Genomic DNA, 22,296 nt, shown 5'->3' with positions numbered 1-22,296 from the left:
TAATTTGTGTCCTCAAGGTTCACAACCTTCTTGCATATTTCTACATAATGACCAATCATTTTTGCACTTGGTACAAAATCCGGTGGGTTCTCATAATCCAATTCCATAAATAGTCATTTTATTTGGAAAATTCTCATTGCACTCATATGCTTCCTCAGAGACCCACGGTGAAAACCCCAAAATATATGCATATCCGAAGTCTTTCTTTTAGATGCATATCCGAAATAATTCAATTTTTGGTGTTAGAATTTTTCGAATATACATATCCGAAATAATTCAATTTTTGGTGTCAGAATTTTTCGAATATACATATCCGAAATAACCCAATATTTGTTAAAAAATTAAAATTAAGGTGAATCAATACAATTAATAGTATAATTAATTGTATTAATCAAAATATATAATTAAATATATATCATTATAATTAAGATATAATAATAATAATAATATTAGCCTAATAAATATTTAAATCAACACTTTATTTTTATATAAAATTAATTAAAAAAAAACTAATATAAATTAAAAATTATAATGTTAATAGGAGGATATTTTTAACATGATAATTTCATTAATTATAATGTATAATGTTGTAGTCATTTAAAAAATAATTACTTTTATAATTTGTGACAAATAAATTATTACAAAATTAAAATTTTATTCAATTCTTTATTTCTTATTTATAACAATTTCTATTTAAATTATTCTTTATTAATAATAACTCACTTTAATTATATTATAACTATATTATAAATAAATATCCTTTTAAAATAAAATCAAAAGAAATTTGGGATTTTGGTTAATTCGGATATGCATATTCGAATTAACCAATATCCCAAATTTCTGTCCCAAATTTTCATTGGGGTGAATTCGGATATACATATCCGAATTAACCAATATCTCAAATTCTTTTGAAGTGCCTTTAAATATGCATATCTCAAAAATTTCTATTAAACATAGGCTTGGAGGCAATTGCATTAATACAATGGGAGTTTATACGCTACTAGTAATAGAAAAAAGATGTTTAGGCTTCAATATTCATGAGTCGGTGTACAGAACTTGACCTAAACCAAGCTATTGAACTCTTCTACAAAGTGGAATTGAATTCCCTTGACCAATTAAACAATTTCAAATAACCCATTTCTATTGTTCAAAAAAAAATAACCCATTTCTAGGTTCCAAGGCGCTTTTGATCTAAATCTCTTATGAAAACTATATTTTTGTACCCCTTGCCAAGTAAGGTGATTTCCCAGCGAGCCGAATCTTTCCACAGATGTGTTAACTTGTTATTAAAGGCAACTACATTTAAGGTTATGTTTGGGAGTTTGGAGGGGAAGGGAGAGAAGACTTCCAAAAATGAAATTTTAAAAAAAAAATAGGAAAATATTTGACATTTTTTGAAAAAATGATTTTGTTTAGAATGATAAAAGAGTCATTATCATTACTAAATTTTTAATTTACAGAATACTATAACAACCTAAAATATATTTGGAAAATTTATGTAAGCTCTTTAAAACACTCCTTCAATACAATTTTTGAGTTCTTCTATTTTATGGGGTTTTTGGTGTTATGAATAAACTCAAACCCTCCAAAATCCTCCTATCCAAATTTTTTTTATCTTTTTCACCAAATTCTTCCTATTTTTCAAAGTCCTCCCCTCCCTTCCCCTCCAAACTCTCAAACATAGCCTAAAGGAACTGCACCTTCCGGTCAAACGATTCTTTTATATATTGTGCTTACACACCTCTACTCCTTCAAGATATTCATCTTTAGGCATGGAAATGGCTATCATCTCTACTCCTTCAAGATATTCATCTTTAGGCATGGATATAGCTAGGGGTGGACAACATGGAACCAACCGAGAAAAATCGACCGACCCATATGAATATTTTAGCATTCGGTCGGGTTTATTCGGTTATGCGGTTTGCGCGGGTGTAAATAACGGATTTAAAGGGGTAAGTGTGGTCGGGTTCGGATAGATTTATTGAACCCGTTGGACCCCGAACCCGACCGATAGTTTTATTATTCTATTAGTTTGTTACTCACTTTTATCCAAACAACACAGCCCAATTTCTAGGCCCAGATCAATTTGAAAAAACTACTTTGTAACCCTAATCTCATTCATTCATTCTTTCAGAAATCAATCCGCCGCCGCTCTCCTTCGTTCCTTCATCTTCTTTGTTGCTACCATGAACAACAATGAACCATCACTTTGTTCCTCTCGTTGTTTATTATCACGTCTCTCCCCTTCGTAGTTGTCACTACCAAAATTACGATACTTCAAAATACAAGGTTCATTTTGAAATCTGACCCAACCCCAATCGATCTATAAACAATATCGTCTCAATACTTGAAGAAAGACGACCTACTAGTGTTTGTTTGAAAGGTATAATATGTTGTGGTTTGTTAATCTCATAGATGTATTCTATTAGGGTTTGATTTGTTTCACTAACATGTGTTTTGTGATTTTTTGTAGCCACCCCTGTCATCTTCATACTCTTGAGGAGGTTAGTTTATCCCATTTTTCTAAAGAACTACATCTTACTTAACTTTTCAATTTTTTTTGTTTGCTGCAAATCTGCAATATTGTATGGCTTTGATTTAAGTTTAGGTTTACATTTAAGTGATTTTTGACCTGATGTTTTAATTAAGTGATTTTTGATTTTATATTTTTTGGAATGTTTTTGATTTATGAATCCAGTGAAAACACCACTTGTCTTTGGTTGAAAAAGCTTTTGGAAAGGAGATTCAGATCTGAACTCTCGATTTGCTGCACATATAATAATGCATCTATCTTGTGTAATTTGTTTTACAAACTTGATGCATCAAGAAGGTTATATTTTTTAAACCTTAAATAATGCATTTTATATGTTGTTTCAAGTAACAAATTTGTTGTTGTTGTTGTTAGATTTATGAGGTATTTCAAGCAACACATTTTTCTTGCTGCCATATTTAAGAGAAATTGAATGTTTTATCCTTTAATAATTTATATATATAGCTTGTTTAGTAAAATGTGTTTTTGAGGGAGATATTGTAAATAACTTGAGAAAATTGATGGTGGACCTCTTAATGAAAGGATAAGTTTAACAAGTCCTATTTTTTCCTGTTATGTCATGCTAGAAGTCTTTTTATTTACTCTTGTTTAAGTGTTAGTAACATGTATTTTTTGTTTTCAGCATCAATGGAGTTTCAAAGGCAATTGGAGCAAAAAGTGTTTGAGATGGTGAGTTTAGAATTAATTGTTAAATGATTTTAATCTTTGAAACTCTGAATGTTTGAATTTGGAACTAACTATGTGAATTTGAAACAAACTCTGAATTTAGAACTCTTTGGAACTCATTTGAGGAACTAACTCTACATTTTGAATTTGGAACTCTCTTAATTTTGAAATCAATTTTAGTATATGCATGATTTAATTGTGAAATAATTTATGGTTTTATAGAGTTTTGTGAAATCAATTTTAGTATATGCATGATTTAATTGTGAAATTGTGAAATAATTTGATACTGACATACTCCTTTGGGAGTTTTGGAGAGGTATGATACTATATTCAGTTGAGTTTTGTTTTTATATAATTAATTTATTAGATTTGTTTCATAAAACTTTTTAATTTTTTGAAATGTAGGATCTTGTTGTGTATGGATAATTATAGCATAATAAAGGAGGAAATTGAAGGAAAAAAATTGAAAAGATTATAATCAAGAAATAGAAGACAAATTTGCCTCAGCTGTGGAGAAAGCATCAACATAACACTAATAAGTAATATGGACATTTGGACAAACATAAGTTGTGTTATTTACTCTGTTATTTTAAATGTTTTAATTTTAATAATTTTAAGAAATAACAAAAAAAAAAACAAGATTTTTATTTTTTAATTAAAAATTAAGTAAAAATTATTATATTTCCTAATTTTAGAATGGATATAAAAAAGATCTTGATTTAAGATGGGCCAAAATTTAACCTGGTCCAGTAATTATAAATCTGGAAAAAAAAATTTAAATTTTAAATTTGGACTTAAAAGGTTATATGGCTCAATTTCATTCATAACCGAATTAAACCGGTTTGTCTAACCGATCCGACTAAACCGAAAGGCCCAACAGTCAAAATTTAGGCCTGAATAATTCACCCGAGGGTTGGTCCGGTTCTGGGCTTTGGACCCGAACCGAACCGTTGTCCACCCTTAGATATAGCTATCATATTGCCTTTCACGCAAGTTTGAGGGAGGTAAATCACGATGTCACAAACCCTATTGAAAGCATACGTGAAAGTTTTCCATGGCTTAGGTTGTGTATTCATTTGAATGTATTTTTAAGGTGGCAGCTCTAAGCACGATTGTCGAATTTTGAAGCCATGCATGATGATCGATGCAACAACAACAATGGCGGTACCCGATTGATGAGCTTAACCTAGTTTGGATGAAATTTTATACATTTTATTGAAATACAAATTGAAAAATTACATTAAATTTAAAAAACAATCTTTAATTAAATTAAAAAAAAAATGATCATACAACTTAAATAAAATATAGACAATAAAGGTGGTAGTTCATACGTGTAAAATATAGACAATAAATATTTATCAAACTTTGCATACCATTTATTTTATTAAAAATTAAGATTAAAATTAAAAATTAATTAAAATACATCATAAAAATAATTAATAACATAGATAAAATAAGAATTATAAATAAATCTAAATAAAAAATAACATAAAAATAATTAATAAAATAAAAAAAAATAATGATTAATTTTTTTTTGTAAAATTTAAACAAAAATTACAATAATTTTTAGAAAAAATTTAAATATGTCTAATTTGCAGCAAAATCCGCAGGAAACTTTCCTGCGGAATTACCTGCGGATCTTTTATTGTGGCTTAGCTTAATTAAAATAGAATTCCGCAGCAAAATCCGCAGCAACGTTTCCTGCGAATTTACCTGTGGATTTTGTTTTGAAGTGAGTTATTTTAAATGAAATATATTTTCCGCAGTAAAATCCGCAGGTCTTCCTGCGGAATTTTCTGCCAATTCTTGTTCTGCAGGAAAGTTTATTTTAATTTATGAAGTCCCAGGAAAATCCGCAGGTAAACCTGCGGAAAATTTTCCACAGGAAATTCCGCAGGTAAATAGAGTATTTCTAGTAGTGAAAGCTGGCAATAAATAATGAAAAAAATCAAACTTAATTTTTGTTAGAGTCATTCCACTTTTTTAAAATTCATGTAATGTATTTACATTCTTTTATATGTAATAACTACATTTAGAAAAATACTTTAAATTTTAAATTTTGTTAGCTATTGGGTAGGAGGAGTATAGTGACTAGGGTTTGAACTCTAGTAGTCTCATAAGTTTCATTAAAGAAATTGTTTAAAACATAAAAATAATTAATAATAAGTAAACTATTTATTTCATTAAAATCATAATAGTTTTTAAAAAAAAAGTAATTTACAAATTAATATCAATTCTTAAAAAAAAAAAAACTAATATAGAAGTGAGTGGAGTAGTTCAACAAATATATACTACTTGAATTAAATGGGTATAATATATTGATATAGGAGTTAAATCCCCGACATCATTTAATCATGTATTAATGTAATTAAGTTGTTCATATTTATAAATTAACAACTAAAAAAATTAATGTAACATTAAATTAAATGAGATAATGTCAAAGTATTCACATAAGTTATTGTTAAAAAAATAGAGAATTTCTTTGGCCACCTCCTTACCTTCTAGTCCACCTCTGGTGAAAAACCCAGAATACCCCTGACTTCAGAAATGCATTTCCGAAATACAAGAAAAAGGTGTTTTCGGAGATGCATCTCCGAAAGCGCCTTTTTTTAAAAAAAATTTGACTTATTTCGGAAATGCACTTCCGAAAACACCATTTCGGAAGTTCATTTCCGAAATACTGCGCGTTTTGCAGATTAAGCAAAACAGCCCCCTCCCCCTAATCATTTACCCTAATCTTCTTCCAAACTCACACCCCAAGAGATTTTTGTGCAAACCAGTTCCAAGCTACCTCAAAGGCTCCATCTACTTGCTCTATTACATTCAAAAGTCCTCAAATCCATTCAATCGGTAAGCATTTTGATTTTAAGATCTATGATTAAAATGTATATTAGGGTGTTTACAAATAGCAAAAAATGTATTAGGTTAGGTTTATACTGATATTTAGGATGTTTAGAATGTGTAGACATAGGTTTGATGTTTGGTTTAGGGGTCTGCCATGGAAGTTGCAGAAAACTTCCTCGCAGGGGTGTTTCGGAAGTTCATTTCCGAAAACACCTCCATCCCAGTTTTCGGAAATGAACTTCCAAACTGTATCAGAATTTCAATTATTTTTGTTTCTTCTTTTGTCTCGCATATTAATCGATTTCAATTGTTTACAGGAACATGTCAGGCAACCAACCAGCACGCATCAGACAGGGGAGAGAGTCTCAGACTGCGTCGGCTAGACGCGAGGGGGCGGCGGCGCAGCTGGCGTCGACGCAGGGACGGGGGCAGGGCCGGGGACGCCGTGTGCGAGTTCCCGTGGACGTGGGAGAGGGTACATCTGCTTCAGGATCTAGGAGTCGGCTGGCTCGGGTATCTTCTTCCCGCCAGTGAGTGGAGGAGGAGGAGGGGGAGGAGGAGGAGGAGGAGGTGCCAGTGCCATACCACGAGCCGGAGGGTGTACCGGATGTTGACCCTCCAGCCGGGGAGGAGGATGAGCAGGAGGGTGGCTATCCGGGAGGGCCCTTTGACACTTCTGTGCTGATTCACTACCACGATCACGTCGCTCGGCGGATCTGGGAGGGAGAGGTATTTTTTTAATTTAACCGTTTATTTGTCACCATTTTTTATAATCTAACCGTTTATTTGTCACTTATTTAATATATGTCCGCTTATTTAATATATGTCGCTTATTTGTTTTTTTTTTTGTAACAGGAGAGAGAGCCGCTGAAAATGGTCAACCACGCCCGCAAGATTTTCGGTCTGTTTAAACCAGCAGCTGAGTGGTTTAACGACCATGTGCGAGGTTCAGGGCTCAGCGGGCTCTGCATGACGGGGTACACCACGATCAGCACCGGCATGTAGGGGCATTTGTGGAGCGCTGGCACAAGGATACGTCCTCTTTCCACTTGCCGGTTGGGGAGATGACGATCACCTTGCACGACGTGTAGTGTCTTCTCCACCTGCTGATTAGGGGGCCGCTGTTGACCCACTCCAAGATCCAGAGGGTGGAGGCCATTGAGTGGATGACGCTCTACTTGGGCATGGAGCACGAGGTTGCTCACTATGAGTGCGTCACGACTTCTGGGCCTCATGTCCGGTTCACCACACTGAGCACTTATTTTGACCACCATCTGGATGCGGCTGCCGATGCTGAGGGTGAGGGTGACGAGCTGTTCACACACTATCACCGCGGCTGCGCTCTCCGGTGCTGGTACATGCATGTGGTAGGCGCTGCATGCTTTGTGGACAAGAGTGCCAGGTACGTCGACGTGACCTACCTCTGCTACTTCATGGACCTTGATACCGTTCACCAGTGGAACTGGGGGGCAGCTACTCTGGCATACCTCTACCAGAAGCTGAATGAGGCATCCAACTGGAGGACGAGGCAGTTGGTCGGATCCTGCACACTACTTACGGTACGTTTTATTTTAACACATTATCGTATTTATTTATTTATTTATGTTTCGTATTTATTTTTAATACATTATCGTGTTTGTGTTTCAGAGCTGGATCATTTCCTACTTCTCCCGCATCCACGACTTCCACATCGATCCTGCGTACGTTGATGCCATGCCCAGGGCCGCCAGATACGCTCTCCAGAGGGGGAACGATGCGGTGGGACCATACCGTTTGTACCTGAACCGCACGATGCACGACGACGTCACCTGGAGGCCGTTCGTCGACTACGCTCAGATTGTCCCCTTTGATGGCATTGCTCTTTATTCAGGCTGGTTGGCATGCGGGACCGGCATCATGGTCCGATATCTCCCTGAGCAGTGCATGCGTCAGTTCGGATTCGTGCAGCGGATACCCAGGTCACCCTTTGAGGCAGCTCCCGACACAGTGACCCGAGTGCACCTCACTGCCATATGGGAGGACTGGCAGCATCATGTGGTACCGCAGGAGTACCGTCTCACTCGGGTCACACAGGACTGGCACAGTGAGGAGGGGTACGTCACATGGTTCTACCGGGTGTCCCATCCTTTACTGAGACCCGACGTTCCCGGCGCTCCTAGGCCAGCACATGAGGAGATCCTGGAGAACCAGCAGGCCGAGGATGACCACGTCATTGATCTCCTGCCGATCTGCCAGCGGATAGAGATGCTTGGGCGAGACGCCTTGGATCGGGGTGTCGTTCTTCAGGGCGGTCCAGATGCAGTCGCCGTGATGGAGGCGATCGTCACTGATGCGGGCCGTGTGGCGGGGTACAGGCGGCAGAGGAGGGCTCAGGGTGAGAGGGTTAGGCACACCCAGTAGTGGTCGGGTGGTCGGGTTTATTTATTTTTTGTTTTCGGATTGTATATTGCGCACACTATTACTATTTGGTTCGGCTTGTATATATTATTTGGATTTTATTTATCGTATTGGTATTTTCTGTTTATATGTCGCTTATTTTATTTGGCGTTTGCGTTTAATTAAAATGCGAGACTGTTTAAGAAAAAACATTAAAAAAACACAGTTTCTGCATAATTCGGAAATGAACTTCCGAATTCACCCATGAGGTGTTTTCGGAAGTTCCTCTCCGAAGACACCCCCCATGAGGTGTTTTCGGAGATGAACTTCCGAATTATGGAAATTTAAAAAAAAAAAAAGCGCTTCGGAAGTTCATTTCCGAAACAGGGGTATTTTCGGATTTTCGCTGGGGGTGACCCCCATAGGGAGGTGGCTAAAGAAATTTTCAAAAAATATAGATCATCAAAGTGTGAGGCCTAGCTCAAAGAAGATAATTTTCGTAATAGTATTAATGAAATAAAGTTTTGTAAAAATTTTAGAGAATTTCTTTAGCCACCTCCCAATCTTCTAGTCCACCTCTGGTGAAAAACCCAAACTACCCCTGACTTCGGAAATGTATTTCCGAAATGCAAGAAAAAGGTATTTTCGGATATGCATCTCCGAAAGCGCCTTTTTTTTTTGAAAAAATTGTCTTATTTCGGAAGTTCATTTCCGAAAAGAGCATTTCGGAAATGAACTTCCGAAATAATGCGCGTTTTGCAGATTAAGCAAAACAGCCCCCCTCCCCCAAATCATTTACCCTAATCTTCTTTCAAACTCAAACCCTCTTCAAAAATTCTGCAAAAGCAAGTGTGAAGTATCAGAGGTTGCCAAACTCTTCTTCCAAACTCAACCAAACTCATCTCAAACACTAATTGGTAAGTTTATCATTTTTTTTCAATTTTTAGATCCATTATACATTACTATATTAGGGTGTTTAGAAACTGAAAAAATCACATTAAGATAGGTTGGTACTGATATTAGGTTGTTTAGTAGGCATAAAAGTAGTTTTGGTTTAGGTTTTTGGGGTCTGCCAGTGGAGGTTGCAGAGAAGTTCTGCGCAGGGGTGTTTCGGAAGTTCATTTCCGAAAACACCTCCATTCCCAGTTTCGGAAATGAACTTCCGAATTGTATCAGAAGTGCATTTTTTTTATTTTTTTTCTTTTGTCTCGCATATTAATCGATTTCAATTGTTTACAGGAACATGTCAGGCAACCAACCAGCACGCATCAGACAGGGTAGGGAGACCCAAACTGCGTCGGCTAGACGCGAGCGGGCGGCGGCGCAACTGGCGTCGACACAGGGACGGGGGCAGGGCCGAGGACGACGTGTGCGAGTTCCCGTGGATATGGGAGAGGGTACATCTACTTCAGGATCTAGGAGTCGGCTGGCTCGGGTATCTTCTTCCCGCCAGCGAGAGGAGGAGGAGGAGGAGGAGGAGGAGGAGGTGGCGGCAGTGCCTTACCACGAGCCGGAGGGGGTACCGGATGTTGATCCTCCAGCCGGGGAGGAGGATGAGGAGGAGGACAGCTATCCGGGAGGGCCCTTTGACACTTCCGTGCTGATTAACTACCACGATCACGTCGCTCGGCGTATCTGGGAGGGAGATGTATTTTTTATAATTTAACCGTTTATAATTTAGACGTTTATTCAATATTTTCTTAACGGTGTATTTAACATATGCTTTTGTTTGTTTTTTTTTAACAGGAGAGAGAGCCGTTGAAAATGGTGAACCACGCCCGCAAGATTTTCAGTCTGTTTAAACCAGCAGCTGAGTGGTTTAACGACGCAATGCGAGGTTCAGGGCTTAGCGGGCTCTGCATGACAGGGTACACCACCATCAGCACCGGCATGCAGGGGGCATTTGTGGAGCGCTGGCACAAGGAGACGTCTTCTTTCCACTTGTCGGTGGGGGAGATGACGATCACCTTGCATGACGTGCAGTGTCTTCTCCACCTGCCCATCAGGGGGCCGCTGTTGACCCACTCCCGGATCCAGAGGGTCGAGGCCAGTCACTGGATGGCGCTCTATTTGGGCATGGAGCCCGAAGTTGCTGACTTCGAGTGCATCACGACAACTGGGCCTCATGTCCGGTTCACCACACTGAGCCGCTATTTCGAGCACCACCTGGACGCGGCGGCCGATGCCGAGCAGGCGGGTGACGAGCTATTCACACAGTACCACCGCGGCTGCGCTCTCCGGTGTTGGTTCATGCATGTGGTAGGCGCTGCTTGCTTTGTGGACAAGAGTGCAAGGTATGTCGACGTGACCTACCTTCGCTACTTCATGGACCTGGATACCGTTCACCAGTGGAACTGGGGGGCAGCTACTCTGGCATACCTCTACCAGAAGCTGAATGAGGCCTCCAACTAGAGGACGAGGCAGTTGGTCGGATCCTGCACACTACTTACGGTACGTTTCATTTTAATTGTTTCGTATTTATTTATGTTTCGTATTTATTTTAAATACATTATCGTGTTTCTGTTTCAGAGCTGGATCATCTCCTACTTCTCCCGCATCCATGGCTTTCACATCGATCCTGCGTACGTGGACGCCATGCCCAGAGCTGCCAGATACGTTCTCCAGAGGGGAACGATGCGGTGGGACCATATCGTGGATACCTGGACCGCACGATGCACGACGACGTCACCTGGAGGCCGTTCATCGACTACGCTCAGATTGTCCCCTTTGACGGCATTGCTCTATATTCAGGCTGGCTGGCATGTGGGACCGACATCATGGTCCGGTATCTCCCTGAGCGGTGTATGCGTCAGTTCGGATTCGTGCAGCGGATACCCAGGTCACCCTTTAAGGCTGCTCCTGACACTGTGACCCGAGTGCAGCTCACTGCCATATGGGAGGATTGGGAGCGTCATGTGGTACCAGAGGAGTACCGTCGCACTCGGGTCACCCAGGACTGGCACAGTGAGGAGGGATACGTCACATGGTTCTACCGGGTGTCACATCCTCTTCTGAGACCCGACGTTCCCGGCGCTCCTAGGCCAGCACACGAGGAGATCCTGGAGAACCAGCAGGCCGAGGATGACCACGCCATTGATCTCATGCCGATCTGCCAGCGGATAGAGATGCTTGGGCGGGACGCGTTGGATCGAGGTGTCGTTCAGCAGGGCGGTCCAGAGGCAGTCGCCGTGATGGAGATGATCGTCACTGATGCGGGCCGTGCGGCGACATACAGGCGGCAGAGGAGGTCCCAGAGAGAGAGGGTTAGGCACACCCAGTAGTGGTCGGGTTTATTTATTTTTTGTTTTCGGATTGTATCTTTAGCATATTATTATTATTTGGATTTGGTTGAGCTTGTATATATTTCTTTTTTTTATCATATTAGTATTTTCACCTTTATATGTCATTTATTTTATTTCCCGGTTTCTTTTAATTAAAAATACGAAACTGTTAAGAAAAACATTAAAAAAAATCTCTGTTTCTGCATAATTCAGAAGTGCATTTCCGAAACCCCTCAAAATCTGAACAAAGGTGTTTTCGGAAGTTCATCTCCGAAAACACCCCCCATGAGGTGTTTTCGGAAGTTCATCTCCGAACACACCCCCCATGAGGTGTTTTCGGAGATGCACTTCCGAATTGTGGAAATTTTTTTAAAAAAATCAAAGCTTCGGAAGTTCATTTCTGAAGCAGGGGTAATTTGGGTTTTTCGCTGGGGGTGACCCCCATAGGGAGGTGGCTAAAGAAATTTTCAAATTTTATTTTTTCCCAACCATACACAAAATTAACAACATATTTTTATTGAAAGTTAACTACAGAAATGTATTCATCTATATTTTTATGAAAAAAAAATTACAATTAATTGTTTATATATATATATATATATATATATATATATATATATATATATATATATATATATATATATATATATATGATATTGTGGACCTAAGAAGTAGCAACAAACTAACTAATGGTAGAGATAAAAGTGGGAGAGAGAGAGAGAGATAGCAACCTATAAAAGTGGTTATGCTAAACCCTATCTCTAATAGTCCCTCTCAAGTTGGAGAGTGAGGGTTATGAACTTCCAACTTGGACAAGAAGTCATGAAATGTCTTAGCTCCTATAGATTTGGTGAAGATGTCAGCATGTTATTGATGAGTTGAAACATGAGTCGTAGTGACGGCGCCTGATGATGGAATATGCTCTCTTATGAAATGACAATCACTTCAATGTGTTTAGTTCTTTCATGGAAAACAGGGTTGGCGGCTAAATGAATGGTTGCTTGATTATCAAGGAATAAAGGTGTAGGACGTGTGCATGGAACTTGACGAGTGTAGGTTGCGTAGCCAAATAATTTCAGTTGTAGCATGTGTCATTGCTCTGTATTCATCTTCACTAGAAGAGTGGGAAATGGTCACTTGTTTCTTTGGTTTCCATTAAATTGGAGCGTTTTCAAGTTTCGTCAAATAACTCGATGTAGATTTTCGTGTTATGGGACATGATGCCTAATCTGAATCACAAAAGGCAACTAGTTGCAGATTATTGTTTTTAGGTAAGACGATGCCTTGACCTTGGGAGGATTTAAGGTATCGAAGGACTCTCATGGTTGCGTCCCAATGATCTTGAATAGGTATTTGCATGAACTGGATCAACACATGGACAAAGTATGTTAATTCTGGCCTTGTGATTATGAGGTAAATGAGGCGGCCAATTAGTCGTCTATTTTTTAATGGATCAGAGTAGGGTGGTCCTTTAGCCAAAGCGAGTTTGTGGTTTTCCTCCATTATGAATGAAGAAGGCTTGGAACCAAGCATGCCACATTCAGTGATAATGGCAAGTATATATTTTCATTGAAAAAAAATAAGCCTTCTTGGTCGTGTGCTAGTTCGATACCGAGGGCATTAACTAAAGTATTATTTGAATTTGGCATAAGCTTTTTCATGGTTTCCAGCGATTATTAAGTCATCGATGTTAACAAGGACAACTATGGAGATAGTTTGGTGTAAGTGAAGAGAATGTGATCAACATGACTCTCCTTGAAACCATAGTCAATCAATGTTATTGATAATTTGGAATACCTGTTTCGAGAGGCTTAGCGTTACCCATACAAGGACTTCTTCAACTGGCACACCATGTTAGGATGCGTAGTGTTGTAGCCTTGTGGAAGTTTCATATAGACATCTTCATTTAAATCTCCATGAATGAAGGAAATGCTAACATCCATTTGATGAAGGATCTATCTTTTGGTTGTTGCAATAGTCAGTTAGCATCGAACGGTTGTCATCTTTGCAACGGGTGCAAAAGTTTCATTGGAGTCCTCTCCTTAAATTTGAGTAAATCCTTTTGCAACCAAATGAGCTTTATGTTTTTCAAATTTTCCCGTGGCCTTGTATTTAATCTTGTACACTTATCAGCAGCCTATTAACTTTTTCCCAAGTGGGAGAGTGGTTAGTTCCCATGTTTAATTGTCCTCCAATGCTTGAATTTCTTGAGCCATGGTATCATTCCATACTTACAGTTTACTTGCTTGAGTGTATGATGAAGGTTCTTCAGTGATACTAATTGTCGCAAGGTAAGCTTTATGATTCTGGAGAAAGTATCATAGTGAACAAAATTTAAAATAGGGTATTTAATATTTGAGTGCACATTGTTGCAATAGAATATTTGAGGTGTTTTGGGGGTTGTCGTATTCTTAGTGGCAACTCTATTCCATCATTGTTATGTTCCTCATTATGCTCCCCCTAAATCGTATCATCTTCATTGTTGTATGGAATGTTTGGAGCTGAAACGGGATTAGGTGTACTGTGCTCATCTGGTTCAGATGTGTTGGTAGGGGATTTGGGTGTGTGGTATGCATCACCCTGCTGCAATATGTCAACATCATGAGTGTCAAGGTTGGTCGATGCAGTGATAATTTCTCGTGCATTGGTAGGGGAAATGGCTGCAAGTGATGGAATCGAGTCAGTTTGTGGGGGATGTAGTTATTCATCATCATTGTATTATTTTGTAGTGTTTTTGTTAGTGTTAATAGAAGGTGAGTTTGATGCTTGAAGGAAGGGATAAGTATCCACATAGAAGAATATATCTCTCAATTTATGGAAGGTATGAGTTTCAAGATTATAAATTTTGCATCCTTTTTGTCCTTGTGGATATCCAATGAATAAGCATTTGTCAGCTCGTGGGTCAAATTTTCTAATGGTTTGGAGACATTCTTCATGTAGCATAAACATCCAAAGTTGCATAGATGATCAAATTGGGGTGCCTTTTTGAAAATAAGTTCAAATGGGGTGAGGCCTTTATTAGAAACAGTGGGTGTTCTATTGATTAGGTATGCTGCAATTAAAACACAGTCACCCCAAAAGTGTAGTGGAAGGTTTGCTTGGAAGCACAATGACCGTGCTATATTCAATATATGTCTATGTTTACGTTCTACTCGTCCATTTTGTTGTAGTGTATAAACACACGAGGTTTCATGAATTATGCCCTCTTGACAATTTTGTTGAATTATTGCCTGATCAAATTACAAAAAGTTATCAAGTGGTGTAGCATTTTAGTTTGCAATTTCATTAGATACACCCAAGTGCCTCTAGTGTAATCATCAATAATGGTAAGAAAATATTGTGCTCCATTATGTGCAGCAGTATTGTATTTGCCCCAAAGATCATAATGGATCAAATCAAAAGTTGTAGTAGCTTTATTATTACTAGAAGAAAATAAGTTTCTACATTGTTTTGCTTTATGGCAAATATCACATCAGGTTGATTTATATGAGTCAAAAGTACATTCAAGGTGATGCAAAATTTGTTGTAAAGCTTGAGGAGAAGGGTGTCTCATTCTAGTGTTCCACAAAGTTGTTAAATATTTCTTAGCTGCCCCTAAGAATCCATGTTGGGATGGCTTTGTGAACATATAGACACCTTCACACATGCTACCGAATCCAATCTTCTTCTTCGTTAGAAGGTCCTGGATTATGCAGCAATTTTTATCATAAATCACCGTACAAGATAGATCGCGAGTCAATCTATGAATCAAAATCAAGTTGCAATTGAATGAAGGGACTAGGAGAACATTATGTATTATGAAATGATTGGACAGATATACATCTCCTACACAATTAACAAAGGTGGATGTTCCAGTAGGAGTGATAATTTGAAAAGATGTTGAAATTTTCTTAATATTATGCAAAATATATGGTGAATATGTCATATGATGAGATGCACCACTATTAAGTATCCATGTATGAGTTGCATGTATATTACCGCTCATATTATCGAGGGGCGGGACTAGATTTCTGGTGCGGTGCCATGAAGAGCTTGTCCTAATGTCAAACCTTCTGCAGTGTCACGTTTATCAATAGATGCGAAAAGTTGTGAACCTCCATGCTTGTTGTGGTCTATTCTTGGATTTCTTCTGGTACCCAATGTGCAGGATATACAACAATTTCAAAACTTTTGTCCTTGACATGGACATTTTTTTCACAGTGGTTACACTTGAGTTTCGGATATTCACGCCACTTTGATTTGTCGTGTTTGGAGGAGTGAAAGGCTGGACATCTATTAGCCTTAACGCGATTCCTCTCATTATATGAGATTGAAAACGCGACACAGTGGTGGGAGAGGATCAGAGTTGAGGATGGTGCCTTTGATTTGAGCAAATTGGTTGTTGTCAAGGCCACCCAAAAATAGATGAACACATTGATCATCATCTCTTTTGGTTAAAGAATTGGAGGCTCCACATTTGCATTCCGGTATCGGTTGGAGTTCATCAAGCTCATCGAAAAGGCTTTTGAATTGGGTGTAATATTTTGTTATACTCATGTCTGAATCTTTCTGTATAAGGCATATGGTGTGTCATAATTGATGAATGCCTGGTGCGTTGATCTGAGCAAATCATTCTTCAAGATCGATCCAAATGTCGCGAACAATTGATGCATGAGAGATGCTTCCATGCAGATTGGGATCGATCACGTTATAATCCATGCCATGACCATGGAATCAGCTTTCTCCCAATTGGGAAAGTCTGCAGAATCACGATTTGGTTTCTCGATAAAACCATCAACGAAACCAATCTTCACCTTTGCGCGTAGAGCCGTTTTCATGGCTCGATGCCATGTGTGGTAGTTGTTGTCATTCAAGGTTGCAGAAACAAGAGGGGTTCCTAGATTATCAGAATTATTCAGAGTATATGCAGGGTTGGGTGGGATGATGATGGAAGGATATTCTTTCTCAAACTGATCATCATCGGTATCGCCGTGCTCATATGCCATATTGAAAATTAACTATAGAAATTTATTCATCTGTATCTATAATATAAGAAAAGTTATTATTCCGGAAATCACAAAAATACTATTTTATTAGCTTAGTCTAAATTAATAATTTGGGGGTAAAAAATATTTTTTGTTGGTTTTTTCCAACTCACTTTTCACTTTTCAACTCTCTTTTCACTTTTTACTTTTCACTTTCCAACTCTCTTTTCACTTTTCACTTTTCACTTTTTCACTTTTCACTTTTTCACTTTTCACTTTTTTACTTTTCACTTTTTCACTTTTTCATTTTTTATTACTTTATTATTATTATTTCTAATAAATTATTACTCAAAATATTTCAATAAATTAATTTTTTTAATAAAAATATTATTATGATTATTTTAAATAATTATTAATTTACCTTTAAAATAGTATTTAATTTTTAAAAATTAACTTTAGTGATTGAATATTAATAACAAAGAAATATAATTCGAAATAATTTTAATTTTAAGATACAATATTATTTAAGAAAATAATAATAATTTTAGTTTAAAAAAATGATTTCAATTAAAATGAATTTAAATATATACTTGAAAAAGTGTGTTATTGGATAAAATACAAAAATGTGTGTCACTTATCATCAACTTTAATTTATATGATTCAAAATATTATTATATTAATATATGTCACTAATGAAGTTTATACAATTAAAATAATATTTGCTCAATTAAATATTTGAAAAATTATTTGTTATTGATGTCATTTTAAAAATATAAGTTATCAATGTAAATAGGAGAAATATATATATCTACGGGAAAAAAAAGTGTATTACTTATTCAATTATAACATACTATTATTATTTATAGTCAAATTCTATAAGTATCAAATTCTATTGATTCAAATATTTTTGTAAATGATACCTAAACAAAAAAAAATATTTGTATACGGAAAAAAATCTATTATTGATCTAAATATTTTTATATACGAAAAATGATATATATGATCCAAAAAAAATTTATTCAAAAAAGGTATACAGGAAAAAAAAATATATTATTGATCTAATTATTTTTATGTATACAATACCTAAACATAAATAATATTTGTATATGGGAAAAATTTATTAATGATCTAAATATTTTTAAATATTTTTATATATGAAAAATGGTATTTAAGATCCAAAAAAAATTTATTCAAAAAAGGTATACGGGAAAAAAACTATTATTGATCTAAATATTTTTATATATGAAAATTTATAATTGATTCAAATATTTTTGTAAACAATACCTAAACATAAATAATATTTTTATAGGAGAAAAATCTATTAATGATCTAAATGTTTTTATATTTGAAAAATGGTATTTATGATCCAACAATATTTTATTCAAAAAATGTATACGAGAAAAAAACTATTATTGATCTAAATAATATTTATATACAAAAAAATCTATTATTAATTTAATTTTTTTCTTTTTTAATTTAAAATAAATATATTATATAAATAAAATGCGCGTATCAAAGCTGTGTATGCACGAATTTGTTAATAGTTTTTATGAAACAAAAAGTTACGATTAATTGTTTATATATGTTATTGTGGGCCTAAGAAATGGCAACAAACTTATTAACAGTAGAGATAAAAATGGAAGAGAGATAGCAACCTATAAAAGTGGTTATGCTAAAGCCTACCTCTAATCATTTTTAATTTATGTGTTATTTGTAAAAGTAAATCTTATTGTTTTTTTTTAGGATAAAATGATATAATCAAATAAGTCAAATATATTTGGCTGAAAGACAATAAAGACAATGGTCAAAAAGAAAAAATAATTTAATACAAATTAATATTTTGTTAAAATATTTTATCATTCATTTCTTTTCTTTTTTAATGATTTTACTATTCTCTATTCAATCCAATAAATGTATTTTATTCAATAAGTAAATAAAGTTATGCAATTTATATTATTAATATTATTGTTATTTTGGCACATTATATACTAGTTTTTTCACTTAGAAAAACTCAAGTTTACTAAGTAAAAAATTATCGGCAAATGCAAATATCACCATGCAACTGTTGCAAGGTGATGTGTCCATCCTACAAAAACGTTAGTCATCTGGCAAACTCACCTAATTAATCAACAGTTTTCTTGTAGTGTTTACTTTTTTTTCTATATGAGACTATGCAATTAGTCAAAAGAAATATTGAACCAATATAAATATTCTTGTCCCCTCAATATTATAATTTAGTCAAAGGATTGAGCACACTTTTAAAAGTTGTGTCAATTATAAAGTGTATATGTCTTTATTGACGGTCAACCTCTGGTAATTATAAAGTGGATAAGTTTTTATTGTTATTGACGGTCAATACAAAAAAAATTAATGTATTTATTGACGGTCAACCTCTGTCGAAACCTTAACTTGTCAAATTTACATTAATATTTCATTGTAACCATGATTTTAAATTGTGATTATAGTTATAAATGTTGTAATTGCTTTGATATTTAGTAGAGTTTGACCTAATTCATCCTTACAAAACTGATTGGTAAGGTGATGCGTGGATATTACCAGTGGACGGCTCATTGTTCGATCAATAGCCTCTGATATCATATTAGAGTTTGACCTAACTCATCCTTACAAAATTGATTGATAAGGTGAAGAGTGTCACTTTATATAAACTATTCCAATGCTATATCTCCAATTAATATGTGATTTAGGACTGTTCTAACAATATTAAAATAGATTATTATAAGTTTAAATTTAAAATTATTTTATTAGATTAAAATGAGTTTTGAAGCTCTAAAATTTTGAATTTTGATTAAAAGAATTGAACAAGAGGAGGGATCAAATTACTACTCCCTCCGTTTTTTATTATAAGTCGTTTTGGAAAAAAATTATATTTAAATATAAGTCGTTTTACAATTCTAATGAATAATTAATGCTACTTTTCTTATTATATCCTTAAATATTTATTATTCTCTCTCCTTTCAATTATATAAATTTATCTTTCATATGTCATTAATGAAGGATAATTTTGTAAAAACCTTCATAATTTCTTATTTTTATATAACAATTATTATTTTTCTTAAACTATGTGAAAAGTCTAAAACGACTTATAATAAAAAACGGAAGGAGTATTACATAAAAAAAAATTGTTTGATATGGTTACTATTACAATCGCAAATGTGATTTTAAATCATACCTCAAATTTATAAAATAAGTACTATATTTTAAAAAATCAAAATATTTATTACTTTTAATTACTAATATAATATATTTTTTATTTTTAAGTTGTACTGTTTAATTAATAGTCTTAATTTATTAATATTTGTATATTGTTAATTCAAATACACCAATAACCAATAAAAATAATTTAATAAATTTATAATTATACTTTCTATTTCTTTATTAATTTGTATAAAATTGTCAAATATGAGATTTATTTTATAACCAAAAGAATGAGAAGTTTGGTTTCTAGACACAATCGTCCATCATTCTATGCAAACTAACAATTTCTCAAGTTAAATCCGAGCTTTTAAAAAGAAGTTTTAATTCCAAAGTGTAGCTATAAATGATAACACATCAGGAACGAGATGTATTAAGGTAGAAAACAAAAAACATTAACAACAAAACAACAAACAACACATAAAATGAATGAGTACATCCACATGAAACTTAGAGAGGAGAACATCCCAAAATGCTGATAACTGTTACATTGGACGCCAATACCACGATTTCAATCCTAACTCTCAATGTTAGTGTGTTGGAAAAAGAGCGCAAGCATTTTTTTTTGTAAGCAAGGAATTTATTAAAAGAGTACGGGTACTCTAGCCCGATTACAAAGCAGGCCAGGAAAAACCCCAAGAAGGGAGAGAATCCAAAACAACAAAACCTTAAACTAGACAAGTATAAGGGTCCTTAAACTATTGAAGCACCAATTTTCCGGTGATGTCCTTCCTTCAAAATATCATAACCCGATTTGACGGTGTAACCTGCCAAATGTTCTGGCGATGTCCTTCCTTCTTCAGCTCCTCCACCCTTTCATGCAAACTAGAACCCGCAACTGTGTTGATGCCAAGAAATCTCCCCAGAACCCGTCCAAACTGCCGGCCAGAACGGAATCTGGCTGCCATCTCCCAAAACGCTAACAGTATTGCCTGCAAAAGCAGAAACAGTGCCAGCAGAGACTACTATTTTCTCAATATTAAGAAGGTCCTTCCACCAAGAGGATCCATTATGGTTACTCTTCAGGTATCTGCGCCATGTTCAAGTCTTGAACATCATATATCTTTTTGTGTAATCTTATAACCTGTGGCAATACCAACATGTTGCATGAAGCGACTTTCCTCTTCAATCCTCTGTCGATAATCGCATCGAAGTTGAATTTTTCCTTCCACATTTCAAGGCTCTCTCGAGTAGATGAAATAATCCACTGTTTAACTTTGAGATTCAGAAGAAACTGTAAGATGAACATTTAAGCTAAAATTTAGATTTTTATAATCAAAATGTTATGAAGCTAAACCAAATATTATAGAATAAAATACAATTGAAGCTGCATCAATCATATTTAACTAAGATTATTAGCAATAACCCGAAGAAATTAGTGACTCACCTGTTCAATTAGCCCGATAAATAAACGGCAAAATCCTTTGCCTCTGAATGCCTCATCTGTGGCAAAGAAAGGCATTTCGGCAATGTCTTTGCCATAAAACCTGAAGATTCATGAAATAACAATTCAAGAGCAAGGTGTGTCAATATGTTTTCAAACTTCACGACCAAAAAATAGTTGAAAATATCAACAAATGGAAAGAGGATATACCTAATGGGAGCTGCAGCAATCATGGTGTCATCTTTCTCCATGACAAATGTATAAAATCGGCTAAAATTAAGCCTCCTCAGATTCGATCTAAACAATTAAAAATAACACAAGACAAGTGTTATATCACTAATACGTGTCAGACACCAGACATTCCACCCGACATTCTTTTAATCAGGAGTGTCAATATTAGATAAAAGTCAGTCCAATATATAATGTGATGTCTATCACTAAAGAGATATAGATATAGTGACTGCTTACCCTCGGTTGTACATCACACTCTGGACCAAATTGTTGCTGGTACGCGTGTCCTTTATCATTCCGAAAGCTTCATTAATCATCATGCAAGCAACGGCAACCTTTGAATTGATGCTTACATAATGATCATCATGGATTGCATCCACTTGGTGGACAACACTCCAAGAAAAATTCTCCCTATCAGGGATTTGATGTTGGACGCCGAGTAAGCCCTCCAGACTCTCATAAATCTTTCACAAAACATATAGTCAAATTGCTAATATTATCATGTATTTTTCATATTCACACACAAAATATAGAACAAAAAAAGAATGCATACCGTTTTGCAATTTCTTGAACAGTGAAGCTGTGGAGTTTTCAGTAATTCTTCCTTTTCAGAATTTTCAATACAACTCCAATGAACTACAAAAGTTGGGAAACCAAATCACTGGATTTTGGTCATGAAAAACAAAAAGGTGAAGATGAGAGAAAACTTACATTTCTTGAGGCAATGCCAACATGTAATTAAATGCTCGTTCTCATCACCTACTTCACAGAATTTGCATCTGCAAT

At 35.6% G+C, this 22,296-nt stretch overlaps 1 protein-coding gene and 1 long non-coding RNA gene across 2 annotated transcripts; one reads left to right on the top strand and one right to left on the bottom strand.

Annotated features, from left to right (window-relative positions):
* The first annotated feature begins 2,159 nt into the window (after positions 1-2,159).
* On the top strand, positions 2,160-3,732 carry LOC131606457 (uncharacterized). The gene is made up of 4 exons (XR_009284840.1): positions 2,160-2,383; positions 2,474-2,504; positions 3,174-3,220; positions 3,623-3,732. It is a non-coding gene; the product is annotated as an uncharacterized LOC131606457 (long non-coding RNA).
* Positions 3,733-20,468: 16,736 nt separating this feature from the next.
* Positions 20,469-21,571, bottom strand: LOC131606445 (increased DNA methylation 1-like). The gene is made up of 3 exons (XM_058878674.1): positions 21,490-21,571; positions 21,283-21,382; positions 20,469-21,129 (listed from the first exon to the last, which is right to left on the bottom strand). The coding sequence occupies exons 1-3, from the start codon at positions 21,528-21,530 to the stop codon at positions 20,911-20,913; spliced, it is 360 nt and encodes a 119-aa protein (XP_058734657.1). The 5' UTR covers positions 21,531-21,571; the 3' UTR covers positions 20,469-20,910.
* Between the last annotated feature and the right edge of the window lie 725 nt (positions 21,572-22,296).

This window comes from Vicia villosa, linkage group LG1 (assembly GCF_029867415.1).
Source record: "Vicia villosa cultivar HV-30 ecotype Madison, WI linkage group LG1, Vvil1.0, whole genome shotgun sequence".
NCBI classification, from domain to species: domain Eukaryota; kingdom Viridiplantae; phylum Streptophyta; class Magnoliopsida; order Fabales; family Fabaceae; genus Vicia; species Vicia villosa.
The sequence above is the reverse complement of the archived record's forward strand: the minus strand, read 5'-3'. Positions and strand labels throughout refer to the sequence as shown.

What these genes read in the sequence shown, in the direction of transcription:
- LOC131606445 (XM_058878674.1), bottom strand. Translation starts at nt 21,530, where the DNA reads ATGGAGAAAGATGACACCATGATTGCTGCAGCTCCCATTAG. An exon ending in ATTGCTGCAGCTCCCATTAG is followed by an intron (nt 21,383 to 21,489) that starts GTATATCCTCTT and finishes ATGAATCTTCAG; the next exon opens with GTTTTATGGCAAAGACATTG. An exon ending in TTATCGGGCTAATTGAACAG is followed by an intron (nt 21,130 to 21,282) that starts GTGAGTCACTAA and finishes TTCATCTTACAG; the next exon opens with TTTCTTCTGAATCTCAAAGT.